At 33.9% G+C, this 13,925-nt stretch overlaps 1 protein-coding gene across 4 annotated transcripts in view; it reads left to right on the plus strand.

Moving 5' to 3' along the window:
- The window catches only part of TLK1 (tousled like kinase 1), a 193,101-nt gene that overhangs the window by 148,187 nt on the left and 30,989 nt on the right, over positions 1-13,925 (plus strand). For all 4 annotated transcript variants that reach the window (XM_058714302.1, XM_058714288.1, XM_058714299.1 and 1 more), the window contains exon 12: positions 12,190-12,256. In XM_058714302.1, coding sequence (XP_058570285.1) covers positions 12,190-12,256 — 67 coding nt within the window. The remainder of the gene's footprint in view (positions 1-12,189; positions 12,257-13,925) is intronic.

The raw sequence follows: 13,925 nt of genomic DNA on the forward strand, positions 1-13,925 counted from the left end.
CCTTTAACCTCCTTCACTGGCCTTTAAGATAAAATTCACCCTCATGAAGGACTCTTTGTAGGCCTTCTTATTTTTCTCATTTTTCTCTTTCACTTCACTCCCAATATCTGCCTTCTGCATCTTAAACTCTTTTAGTTCTCTAAATGGGTTGAGCTTTCTTGTTTCTGTGCCTTCGTACATCTTGTTCTTTCCCTTTCTTCACCTGTCTCATTTCCTATCCATCCTTTAAGGCTTGGCTCACATACCACTTTCAATAGGAAGCCACCTCTGACGTTTTTTCTTCCCATTGTCTCTCCCCTCAGATTAGGTGCCCATAGCCTTTTATATGTGTATGTGTATATACTGTAGCATTTATCTCACCTTTTTAGCTCTATATTCCCAATATGTAGCACAGTTTCCTGGCATATGGAAAGTGGTCAGTAAATGCTAAATTCCAGTACATAAGCATTGGGTTGAATTTCATTTTCTCCTCAGTAGACCATTTTTCTGGTTTGTTACAGGTGTTTTGCTTACTACTTGTCTTCCAAGGTGCTGATAGCCCTAACTATAGTTTAATAATCATAGACTTACCTCATTTCCACCACACTTTATTGTATATGTTGACTGAGAACTAACCCTGAAGTTATACTGCTCTGTGTTCTTGGAATGGCAAATGAAGTGATACTCCTAGTAGTTTTATTGCATGTTTATACAAATGCAGCTTTAAATGGGGAAAAGAAGCTGTAGAAGGACATTGATTCATGTATTATTATACTTTGATTTTAGTGGCTATACTCTGCAACTGCCCTTTTTTTTGGTTTTTTTTTTTTTTTTTTGAGGGGGCGGGGGGGAAGAGAGAGAATCCCAAGCAGGCTCTGCACTGTCAGTGTGGAGCCCGACTTGTGACTCGATCTGACAACCGTGAGATAATCACCTGAGCCAAAATCAAGAGTCAGACGCTCAACCGACTCAGTCACCCAGCTGCCCAAGTCTTTGCAACTGTCTTCTAAAAATTCCTTTTAAATCACTGTTTTGTGGTAACTAGAACATCTAGTGTGTTTGTAAAACATCTAGTATAATTAGCATAGAGACTTTGAATCTTTCATTATTTTTCTTTTTAAAATTTTTTTAACGTTTATTTATTTTGGAGAGAGACCTAGTGTGAGCAGGGGAGGGCCAGAGAGAGACAGAGAACCTGAAGTAGGCTCCAGGCTCTGTGCTGACAGTGCGGGGCTCAAACTCACAATCTCTGAGATCATGACCTGAGATGAAGTCGGATGGTCAATTGACTGAACCACCCAGGTGCTCCTAATTATTTTTCTGTCAAGAAGTTAATCTAGAAAAAGAAGTTACCTACTATGTAGTGGGTTAGGACTTTAACTTCTGTAGATGGTCAGATGTGGTTATTTTTTGTAAGCTACATTTTTTGAGCCTACATTTCTTCACTTTTAAAAGTACCTACATCATAGTGTTGAGAAGATGATATGAGGTAATACATGTAAATGTAAAGTACTTGCATGGTTCCTGGCTCTTTACGGATTTTTATCTTCCAGCAAGATTCAGTCAGGTGTTTTAGGTAGTAGTTTCTAATTTTAGTCACAAAGACTTTTATTATTCAGAGTAGTTTGCATAAGATAGTATTATCTATGGATGTGTAAATGACCCTTGGACTAATTAATGACCTTTGTAATTAATTTTAATTAAGATTTGGGCTTATGTTAAATATATTTTCAATATCCTGATTTTATTTATGCATTTCATGTTTCACAGAGGATGATTGCAAAGTAAACAGTAATATTTTACCTTACATTTAATATTAACGAAGTTTTAGAGGTTACTGTGTTTTCTCATGAAAGCTTTAATTTTAGCTCAAGATTATATTTTATGTAGCATAAAGTTATTTAATGGATTACTTGTCTTCTATAACTTTTCTTAATAAGATTTATTTTTAGAACAGTTTTAGTGTACAGCAAAATTGAGCAGACAGTAGAAGAGTTCTCATCTATTCCTTGTCCCCACATATAACCTTCCCCACTATCAGTACCCTCCACTAGAGTGGGACATTTGTTACAGTTGATGAACCTGCATTGACACATCATTGTCACCCAGAGTTTACAGTGTACATTAAAGTTCACCTTTGGTAGTTTACATTTTATTGGCTTTGATAAATATTTAATTGATTTTTTTAAAAATCATGCCCGAAAAATCTTTCATTGGAGCATTTTAATCTATTTTCATTTCATCTGTTATTTATTAGGGCTTAAATCTGGTCTTTATTTGTACTGTTGATTTATCCTGCCTCATCCCTGACCCATTTTTTTTTTTCTTTTTATTGGATTGCTCAGTTTTTGTTTACTAGACAAGTCACCTGACCATAGAAAAACCATCTTGAATGGAGCAGAAGCTATATTTGAAGATTAGATAATTGAGAATATTTTAAAACAGATTAACAAAATCAATCTATAGATTTATAGAGGCCAAAGAATTCCAAGTAGGATGAATAAAAAGAAATACTCACCTAGGAACATCATAATGAAATTTCAGAAAAAGCAAGGCAAAGAGGAAAAGTTCTTAAAAGTAGCCAAAGGATGGAAAAAAGATATTGGGACTATAAGTTAAGACAAAAATATTCCAGGTAAATGTTGTATGAGACTCAGTAAAATTTTAAGGCAAAAAAAAAATACGAAGAAATAGTGGTTATTTCAGAACTATAAATAAAGTTCAAATCACCAGGAACATACAGTAATTCTAAATTTGCATGCATGTAATAATATGACCTCAAGATAAATAAAAAATTGTACTTTCAGGAGATATAAACAGATCCACAAATCATAATAGATTTCAGCATACAACATGTCATAGTAATTGAACATACAGATAAAATTTTAATGTTTATTTATTTTTGAGAGAGAGACAGAATGCGAGTTGGGGAGGGGCAGAGAGAGAAGGGGACACAAAATCCGAAGCAGGCTGCAAGCTCTGAGCTGTCAGCACAGAGCCCTGCGCAGGGCTCGAACTCCCAAACCGTGAGATCATGACCTGAGCTGAAGTTGGATGCTTAACCGACTAAGCCACCCAGGTGCCCCGAACATATAGATAAAATTAAAAAAACAAAACAAAAAACAGTGTAGGTATAGAAAATTTCAGTGAGATTGACAAATTTGACACTTGCAGAATATCTCCTAACATCTGCAGAATATGTTGTCTTCTTTTTTAAGCACGGACTTTTATAGGAATTTACCATGTTAGGTCATAAAGTTAAGTTTCAACAAATTTCAAAAGATTGAAAGAGTTTGTATAAGACTGGGCATTGTTTCTTCCTTAAATGTTTGGTAGAACTCCTGGGTGAAACTTAAAGGATTAGAATCATAGAATATGACCTCTGATCACAGTGGAATGAAACTAGAAATCAGTAACAAAAAAGGTATTGAAAAAATTTTCAATGGAAATGAGAAAAATATTTTTGGATGAGTGATAGTGAAAGTGCTGTGTGGCCAAATTTGTGAGATAAATCTGACACAGTATCTGGGGGACATTAATACCTTCATGTACTTACATATGAAAAGCAGAAAAACTCAAACTTTATAAATTAAGCATCCATTTCAGTAAGTTAGAAGATGAGCAATAGACTTAACCAAAGAAAAGGGAAAAGATAAGAGCAGAAATTAACAATACAGGAAATATATACAATACAGAGTATCAACCAATCCAAAAAAAAATGTGTTTTTTTCCCCCCAAAAGCTAAACTAATAAAATTGAGAGAGAAGACAACCATTATCAGGAATGAAAAAAAGGAATATTACTATAGAGTCTACAGATATTTAAAGGAAAACAAAATACATATTATAAATGGCTTAAGGGGTCCCTGCATGGCTCAGTTGGTTAAACATCTGACCCTTGATTTCAGCTCAGGTCATGATCTCATGGTTCCTGAGATGGAGATTCTGGCTCTGCCCTGACAGTGCAGAGCCTGCTTGGGATTCTCTCTCTCCCTCTTCCTCTGCCCCTCCCTCACTCATGCTTGCTCTCTCTCAAAATAAATAAATAAACATTAAAAAAATAAATAAATAGCTTAAGTTTGAAATTTTTTGTGAAATGGGTTAATTTCTAGAAAAATCTAACTTAACAAAGTTGACATTGGAAGAAACAAAAGTCTAAATAGTTCTATAACTATTAAAGAAATTGAATCTGTAATTAAAAAGGTACAGATGACTTCATTTATGAATTGTAAACTCCAGGTACAGATGACTTCATTTATGAATTGTAACATCCATTTAAGGAAGAAATAGTGCCACTCCTTTTAAAACTTTTTTTTTAAAGAATAGTTAAGTCAGAAATACTTCCAGATTATTTTATGAGACCACCATAATCTAGATGTCAAAATTTAATAAGGATGACACAAACAAGGAAAGTTATAGCCTAATCTCATTTATAAAGCCGAATGTAAAAATCTTAAATAAAATATTAGCAACCCAACATATAATAATGTAAAAATGATCATTTATCTTCACCGTTTGGTTTATTTTAGGTATTCAAGGTTGGTTTAACATTAAAAAAAAAAAATCAGTGTGATTTTTCCATGTATTAATTCGTCAAGACCAAGTTGGATTTATTTTAGGTATGTAAGGTTGGTTTAACATTAAAAAAAAAAAAATCAGTGTAATTTTCCATATAAGGGGAAAGATCATATGATAGTCTTAACAGATGCCAAAACAAAAAACATCAGACAGAATTCAGCATTAATCTTTGATTAAAACTCTTAGGAATCAGTAGAAAAACTTCCTTAATCTACACTATACATTCATTTTTTTTTTTTTTTTTTTTTTTGCATGCATATCTACATGCTGTGCTCTTGAGCTACAATGGCCTTATACACCGTTTCTTTTTCCTGGCTTCCTTCTGCTACTCCTCTTTAATCAAGCCCAGATGTTACCTCTTCTGTGTCTTTTCCTAGTTTCCTTTAGATAAAAAATTTTTGTCTTTGTTCTGTGTACTCATAGCTGTATTATCCAGGATAATCACTTTATGTTAAGGTCAGCTAATTAGCAACCTTATCCCATTTAATCTTTTGCCCTGTTAGGTAACATGTCCACAAATTCCAAAGATTAGGATGTATTAACTTTGGAAGCAGTTATTCTGCCTATCAGTCTTTACTCTGACCCAAGATTCATATCTTACATGTAAAATATATTCATCCTATTCCAACATCCCCAAAAGAATCAACCCCACTACAGCATCAACTCAGCATTCAAAAATCTCATCTAAATTTCATCATCTCAAATGTTCTGAATCTCATTATCGAAATCAGGTATGGGTGAGAATCTGTATAATCCACTCCAAAACACAATTCCTCTTAATCTGTGAACTTCAAGAAGCGGTCATGTCTTCTCAAAATAACTCCCTATTTTAAGGTCAACTCATTCACTATCTTAATTCTCCTTTGCTGTATAATTTAACATATTCACATGTCCCAGGGATTACAACATAGACATCGTTGGAGGGCCATTATTCTGCATACCACATTAGCACTTGGTATAAGTTATTCTCAATTCAACTGTTAATTGCATTGAGAACATTTGGGCTCTTCGGAGGCAGACTAGTTTCATCCTTCCCACACACCTCCATTCTTTTTCACAATGATGCTTTTTTAAAAATATTGTGGTGAAATTCACATAACAGTTAACCATTTAGTGTACAATTCAGTGGCATTAAGTGCATTTACAATGTATGCAACCCTTTTAGTTTCAAAACTTTATTAACTTGGAACACCTCATAGCCATTAAATAATCATTAATTCCCATTAATTCCTCTTTGTTCCTCCCCTCATTTTCTGGTAACAGTTTTCTCTATGTGTTTGCCTTTTCTGGAGAGTTCACTGACTTTCACTTAGCATAATATATTCAGGGTGTGTCCATGTTGTAGCATGTATCAGTACTTCATTCTTTTTTATGTCTGACTGTATCCCATTGTATGTATATGCATGTACATGCGCACTTTGTTTATCCATTCATCTATTATGAACATTTAGATTGTTTCCACCTTTTGGCTATTATGAATAATGTTGATACAAACATTTATGTACAAGTGTCTGTGTAGACATATGTTTTCATTTCTTTTGAGTATATACCTAGGAGTAGAATTGCAGCATTATATGGTAATTCTATGTTTAAATTCTTGAAGTATTGCTAAACTTTTTCACATCTGCAATATTTTACATTGCCACCAGCAATAAACAAGTGTTCCTATTTCTTTGCGTCTTTGGCAACACATTTTATTTTCCTTTTTTTTTTTTTTTTTTTCCCTCTTTTGGAGAGAGAGAGCAAGGGAGGGGCAGAGAGAGAGGGAGAGAGAAAATCCCAAACAGGCTCCATGCTGTCATTGAGGAGACTGATGCAGGGCTCGAGCCCACAAACCAAGATCATGACCTGAGCCTAAATCAAGAATCAGAGGCTTATCCAACTGAGTCACCCAGGTGCCCCTATTTTCTATTTTTATTTTATTTTATTTTATTTTATTTTATTTTATTTTAACGTTTATTTATTTTTGAGGCAGAGAGAGCCAGAGCATGAACGGGGGAGGGTCAGAGAGAGAGGGAGACACAGAATCTGAAACAGGCTCCAGGCTCTGAGCAGTCAGCCCAGAGCCCGACGCGGGGCTTGAACTCAGACCGTGAGATCGTGACCTGAGCCGAAGTCGGACGCTTAACCGACTGAGCCACCCAGGCGCCCCTATTTTCCATTTTTAAATTACAGTCATCCTAGTGTCCATAAAAGGTCATCTTATTGTGGTTTCGATTTATATTCCTGAGTGGCTAATTATGTTCAGTGTCTTTTAATGGGCTTGCTGGTCTTTATATAGATATCTAGGTCTTTTGCTCAGTTTTTAATCAAGCTGTTTGTCTTTTTGTTGTTGAGTTATAAGGGTTCTTTATATATTCTGAATACAACACTCTTATCAGATATACGATATGTAGATATTTTCTCCCATTCTGTAAGTTGTCTTGCTTTCTTGATAATGTCCTTTTATTTTATTTTAATTTTTATGACTTAAGTTTATTGTTTTGTTTTTCGCTCATGCTTTTGGTATCAAATCCATGGTCATAAAGATTTACCCCTGTGCTGTCTTCTGATAGTTTTCTAGTAGTCCTTATATATAAATTATGGATTCCTTTTTGGTTAAATTTTTTTTTTTAATTTTTTTTTAACGTTTATTTATTTATTTATTTATTTTAATTTTTTTTTTAACGTTTTTATTTATTTTTGAGACAGAGAGAGACACAGCATGAACGGGTAAGGGGCAGAGAGAGAGGGAGACACAGAATCCGAAGCAGGCTCCAGGCTCTGAGCTGTCAGCACAGAGCCCGACGCGGGGCTTGAACTCACGGACCGCGAGATCGTGACCTGAGCCGAAGTCGGTGGCTTAACCGACTGAGCCACCCAGGCGCCCCTGGTTAATTTTTTTATATAGAATGAGGCAGGAGTCCAACTTCATTCTTTTGCATGTGGTTATCTAGTTGTCCCAGCACCATTTGTTGAAGAGACCATTCTTTCCCCATTGAAAGGTCTCGGTACCCTTGTCAGAAATCAACTGGCGATGGATATTTGGGTTTATTTCTGCACTCCGTTCTATTCCTTTGGTCAATGTCTGTCTTTATGGTAGCACCACACTGTTTTAATGACCATAACTTTGTAGTAGAAAGTTTTGAAATAGGTAGTGGGAGTCCTATAACTTGGTTCTTTTTCAACATTGTTTTTTCTATTTGAGCCTCCTTTGCAATTTTGTATGAATTTAAGAATTAGCTTTTCTATTTCAGCAAAATGAGCCATTTGTATTTTGATCAGGATTATACTGAATATATGGATCACTTTGGAGAGGATTATCTCTTGACAATGTTAAGTCTGCTAATCCATGAACATACAAGTCGTTCATTTAATTCGTTTTCATTAATTTCCTTAGCACTATTTACTAGTTTTTAGTGTACAAGTCACTTCCTGGGTTAAATTTGTTTTTAGGTATTTTATTATTTTGGATTCTATTATAAATGGAAATGTATTCTTAATATCCTTTTTAGATTGTTTGTTGTTGATGTGTAGAAACACAACTTATTTTTGTGGGTTGATCTTGTATCGTGCAACTTTGCTGAATTTATTAGCTCTCGTGGTTTTTTCTTGTTCGTTCTTCAAGATTTTCTACATCTAGAGTTATGTCATCTGCAAATAAAGATAGTTTTACTTCTTTTCTAATTCTCATGCATTATGTTACATTTTTGGTTTTTTTCCTTAACTCCTCTGGTAGAACTTTCTAGTACAATATTGAATAGCAATGGTGAAAGCATCATTGTCTTCTTCCTCACCTTAAGGGGGAAGCTTGCAGTCTTTCACCACTGAGTATGATGTTAGTTGTGGGTTTTTAATAAATTCCCTGTATCATGTTGAGGAACTTCTGTTCCTAGTTTTTTGGGGGCTTTTCAAAGGCAGACTAGTCTTGGGGTTCCTGGGTGGCTCAGTTGGTTAAGTGTCCAACTCTTGATTTAGTTCAGGTCATGATCTCATGGTTCATGGGATCGAGCCTCGCATGGGCACTGATCCTACTTGGGATTCTGTGTCTCCCTCTCTCTCTCCTCTTCCTCTGTGCTCACATGTGTGCACACGTTCTCTCTGTCTCCCTCTCATAAATAAACTTAAAAAAAAAAAAAAGACAAACTAGTCTCATGTCCCACCTTCCTCCATTTAGAAAATCTAATCCTCAATGCAGGGCTCATAGCCTGTTACTAAATTATGCAAATAAATGGGCTTGCCTTTTTTTTTTCTTCAATGCCTGTAACAGTCTTCTTTACTATAGCTTGCATTCTTTAACTTTGAGACTTAAGGTTAATTTCCTTCTTAAACAGGATGTCTTTGAAGAATTGATTATCAAGTATTCCCTTTTTTCCTGTTATTTGTTCTAGTTCTATTACAGTCATCTCACATTTCTATCAAACTATTGTAAAACAGCTCTTTGAATTAGAAATAAAATTCTCATCCATTTAGGGGCACCTGGGTGGCTCAGTTGGTTGAGCATCCGACTTCGGCTCAGGTCATGGTCTCCTGGTTCATGAATTCAAGCCCTGTGTCGAGCTTGCTGCTTTCGTCACAGAGCCCACTTCGGATCCTCTGTCCCCTGCCTCTCTGCCCCTCCCCCACTCATGCTGTCACAAAAATAAAAATTAAAAAAACATTTAAAAAATGCTCATCCATTTAGACTCATTATGAAAGATTATCAAGAGTTAAGTCTTATTTTAAATTTCTTGGCTTTTAAAATAAAGTTTTATATAAACCTACTCTAGGAGCTTTTAGCATGCCCCTAAATAAACACATATACGTATATTTGAACATAATAAAATATTAATCATTCAGGCAATAATATCAGGTATGACTCATACAGGGAGGAGTTGGACTTTATCTTCTCATTATCTGTGAATAAAAGATTTGCTAAATAACCTAACCAACAGACTTGCTTAAGAGTGTGAATTTTTTTAGGATCTTTAAAAACACATCATAAAAATAATTATGTAGCCATTAAAATTAACATTATCCTAGCTTACCTCTTCTCATTCTATGTATTAAAATCACATTTTATCTAAAAACATTTTTCCTTACTGGAAGGAGACAACAGAGATATCATATGTCAAGTACCTCCTGATAGGGAAATGCAGAGAAATGTAAGAAATGTCTCTTTTGCATTTTATTTAGTGAGACAAGACCCTGGAATAGGAATTATCAAATGGAGATCTGTGAACCCCCCGATTTATGTATATGTGATATTTTCTGGAGAGAGTGTTTATAAATTTCCTTAGATTATTTTTAGATATCCACGATCATAAAGTGGTAAGAATCACTGTCTAGAAAGTCAGTAGCCTAGTATTTAGTGCTTTCTATAGAATTTGCTTATTAATGCATCAAAACCAAGCAGAGAAAAATTGGTAAATTTATATATTTTGCTGTTTATTTGAAGCTTAGTTAGTAGTTATAGTAGTAGTCATTAAAATGCAGGAAGTAAATAGCTAAATTCTCCTGCTGATGAAAGTTACCATTAAGCTTTAGTGAGAATTGTATGCGTTTAACACATACAATAAAGACCTATGAAATGTGAGACCTATGAAATAATGCTCTAAGGTCCAAGTTTTTAAATCAGTGAAGAATTATTACTATAAGTAAATGTGGGGAGGGAGTATTTGTATGCATTTGCTTTAGCTATGGGGATGTGGATGATTTGAACCACAACACAAAACATACTAACAACTGGAACTGAGTGCTTTTAAAAGCAAGTATGCATTACATTATGCTATAAGATTAACCAGACAGTATTCAACAAACTAAATCATCGTGGAGCTAATTGATATTAATTCATTATTGACTCACAAGAATAGCAGCTATTGAAAACTACACCAACTAAAGACAACAAAATATCCTTACCTCCAAATTACAGAAATTCTCAGCCATCTGTACATGTAAAGGCTTTGCAAGTTTGCATGAGAGCCAAACTTCTTAGTAGAAAACAGTTTCAAAAATTATGGGAAATTCAAATTGTACCAAATTTTCACTGGTGGTATATATGCCTATCCAAAAACCATTCACCAAAAATTCTTACAGCTTTTCTTTATTGGATTAGTAGAGATTTTTATCAATTTTTGTTTCCAAATCCTTTTCCTTTAACATCACCTTTCCCTCTTCTCCCTCTTTCAATCCATCTGTATTCACACTGCAACACTTATTTCTCTAAATTTGCTTTAAGCATCTGCTGCAACTCTCCACTGTTGTTATATTTGGTATAACAAAATCCAGCAGTTGTGTTAACCTAAGACTGATTTAATTTTAAATGTTTATTTTTTCACTCTTAAGATTTTCTAGTGGAATACTAACTGAATTTCTTGGAGGGTTTTGTTTGTTTCCTTTGAATGCCCTTTCTTTAGAATTAGTAAATTTAACTAACATCTAGCTAAAGGAAAGTAGCATTTATATTAAATGTTGCTGAGGGACCTGAATGAAAAACATAAATAAATCATACCTAGGGTAGGAGCTTCACCAAGTACCCCCGAACACATAAGTAAACAAACGGGCCCTGAGTATGATGGATAAAAGCAATTCTTTCAGTTTTGGGGTATGAAATGGAAGTTGTTTTATTGTAGAGTGGTTTTTCTACTTTTACTTTATCAGAAAACAGAATCATTTTTCCTTAGGAAATGTTATAATATGTATGTCTTACTATAGACCTACATAATAAGCTAGTTATTTTTCAGTGTTCTATAGGAGTGTTTGAAATTAATAAAATAACCATTAAGTACTTTTCAGGATTTAAATTCTTATGTCTATTTATATTTTATTAAGAATTTGATGCTTTGACTATAGTTTTAGCATTCTTTTTTCTCACTAACACATGGAAGCAGAAAATAGAAAAATGTCTTAGTTTTTTTTCTTTTTTTTTTTAAACCAGTACTCAACTGGATGGACTGTGCAGTAATTTTCTAATGCTCTTAGAATAAAATGAAATTCATTCCTTGGTCTGGAAGTCCATTGTAAGCTGGCCCCTGCTTACCTCTCCTACTTCTCACAGCCTCTTTGACTGTTTTGATGCTTACTTTTTTTTTTTTTTTTTCTCTTCTTACAGTATGCCACCCTGTGTCCATGTTAGCATCCTTGCACTTGCACTTGTCCTATATCTAGGACATATTCCCCCAGGTTCTCTTGTAGTTTCCTTTTTGACTTTTAGGTCAAGACCGCCTCCCTAATACTCACTGCAAGTAGTGTAATATAGTCAGTCATTATCAACCACCCTTTTTGTTTTCTTCATAGTATTTACTGCCATTTGGGATTATTTTATTTCTTTTTTAAGTTGTTTTCTGCCTCCTTATCCCCACTATAGAGTGTAAGTTCAAACTAAAATGAAAGGAGAAAATGTCTTTTCCATTGTATCCTTAGGATTGAAATTCTAGAACATCACCTGATACATAGCACTCATTAAATAGTTGCAGAATTTATCAATTAGGTGTTCCATCTATAAGTGTTAGAAATATTCTGAAGAATATTTTAAAGGACTTCTGGCTTATATTCTGGACTGAAAGTTGTCAACATTTTAGCATTTTGAGAAACATTAATCTTTTTTTGCTGGTTATTAATAAGAAGTAATAAGTATTCATCTTAATATCTAGAATTACAATTTCATTTTTGACAGGTTGACTTTGGCAGAATATCATGAACAGGAAGAAATTTTCAAACTTAGACTAGGACATCTCAAAAAGGTATGTGAAGCATATGCTGGAATTTTAGTTTGTTACCAGAGGTCATGGAGAGTTGTTACTGTAAGTCTCTCGTTGGAGAAGTCAGCTTAGAGAGAAAATACCCAAAGCTCAGACAAAAAAAAGAGGGGCATTAAAGTTGTCCTTTTAAGTTGAATATGTTAAAATAACATGCCTTTTACCTTGTGGCAGCTTACAAACATTGAGATGCTGATAATACCATGTGCCTGTAGTGGAGAAGTGACTCCTGGCCAGACTTTCAGGGTCTTAAGATTACTGTGTTTAAGTACTATTTTTGTAAAAATGCTTCATTTTTAAGATGAAATGTAAATTTCCATATTGTTTGTGTCCATTTATAATAAACTGAAATAATTGAAAATTAATAACAAACTTGGTTCTTTGGCTTAACTTTTAAGCTATCAAATGCTTGAGTAAATGTTTCAACTAAAATATGTACATTGGCAAATTTAGAAGAGCCTTAATCATTAATAATAGTATAAAGTGATATAATTTATTAAAATGTTGCTACGTGTTATTATAGTAAAATTTTTTAAATGTATAGCTTTGTACTGATTTGTAAACTACGAAATTGTAATCAGTTCATTGTTTTTACAGTTTTTTAGTTCAAACTATTTCAAATAAATAATAGATTTTCCCACTCAAAATGAACTTAATGACAGATGTAAAATTCTTTTTCTTTGACCAAATTTTTTAATTCTGCTTTTTGCTTGTCACATCATTTACATATTTTTTTTAATAGGCTGAATAATTGCTAAAAATGAGTTAGTGAACTAATCGAAGATAGCTTCTGTGAAGTTGTCTTCCTGTGAGGTAGGACAGAGAAACCCATTCTGGTAGCAGCTGCCATCATACTATGAACTGTTTTGTTTTTGGAATGCCATCAACCTACTTTCAGACCCCTGCCATTTAATTACAGAGAATAGAAAAAGATACATAAATGTGTCCACATATATGTGTAATTTGCATTAGCATTTTTAACTATGCTGTATCTGTCTATGCCCGTACTCAGAAAACTTTCAACCCCAAATACTTTAACAGTAAATTGTGAAATGATTTATTCTGGTCTTTTTTTTTTTTTTCTTAAAGTGTATTTTCTTCTGTTGTAATTATTGACTATTTTTCCTGCTCTTTGGGTTACAGTAGACAACTTCAGTCTATTCTCTGTAACAGATGAGTTGTAATGAGACTGTTGGGGGATTTTGTAATACAGAATTAGTATAAGTATTGTGTGCCCACCTAAGCAGTTGTCATAATGAATTCATAGAGACCTATGCTTGATGTCCCCTATAAAGATTTATCAATTATTTTCAAACCAGCCTTTCATGATAATGGAACATTTTAACTGGAGGGTTATTATTTTTACATATAATAAAATAGTTCATTTTAAATTGCTCTAATAATGAGATTGTACATTGTATATCTTATTTTATGAAAACCTGTTACATAAAATCTGAAATTACAAAGCAGTTATATTAGGAATCAGCTTACTTGTATTACAAAAAATACTTTGCTTTTTGAAAAGCTTCAGAGAAGGGTTGGTTTTGGTCTTGGTTGGTTGTGTTTGGTTGACTTTAAAGCTTTCCTGGTACTTTGATAATATTTGGTTTGTCTGAAACACTTCTGTAAGTATTCTTAAGGGAGGTATACTTAC

This window comes from Neofelis nebulosa, chromosome 2, assembly GCF_028018385.1.
Source record: "Neofelis nebulosa isolate mNeoNeb1 chromosome 2, mNeoNeb1.pri, whole genome shotgun sequence".
Classification (NCBI taxonomy): Eukaryota; Metazoa; Chordata; class Mammalia; order Carnivora; family Felidae; genus Neofelis; species Neofelis nebulosa.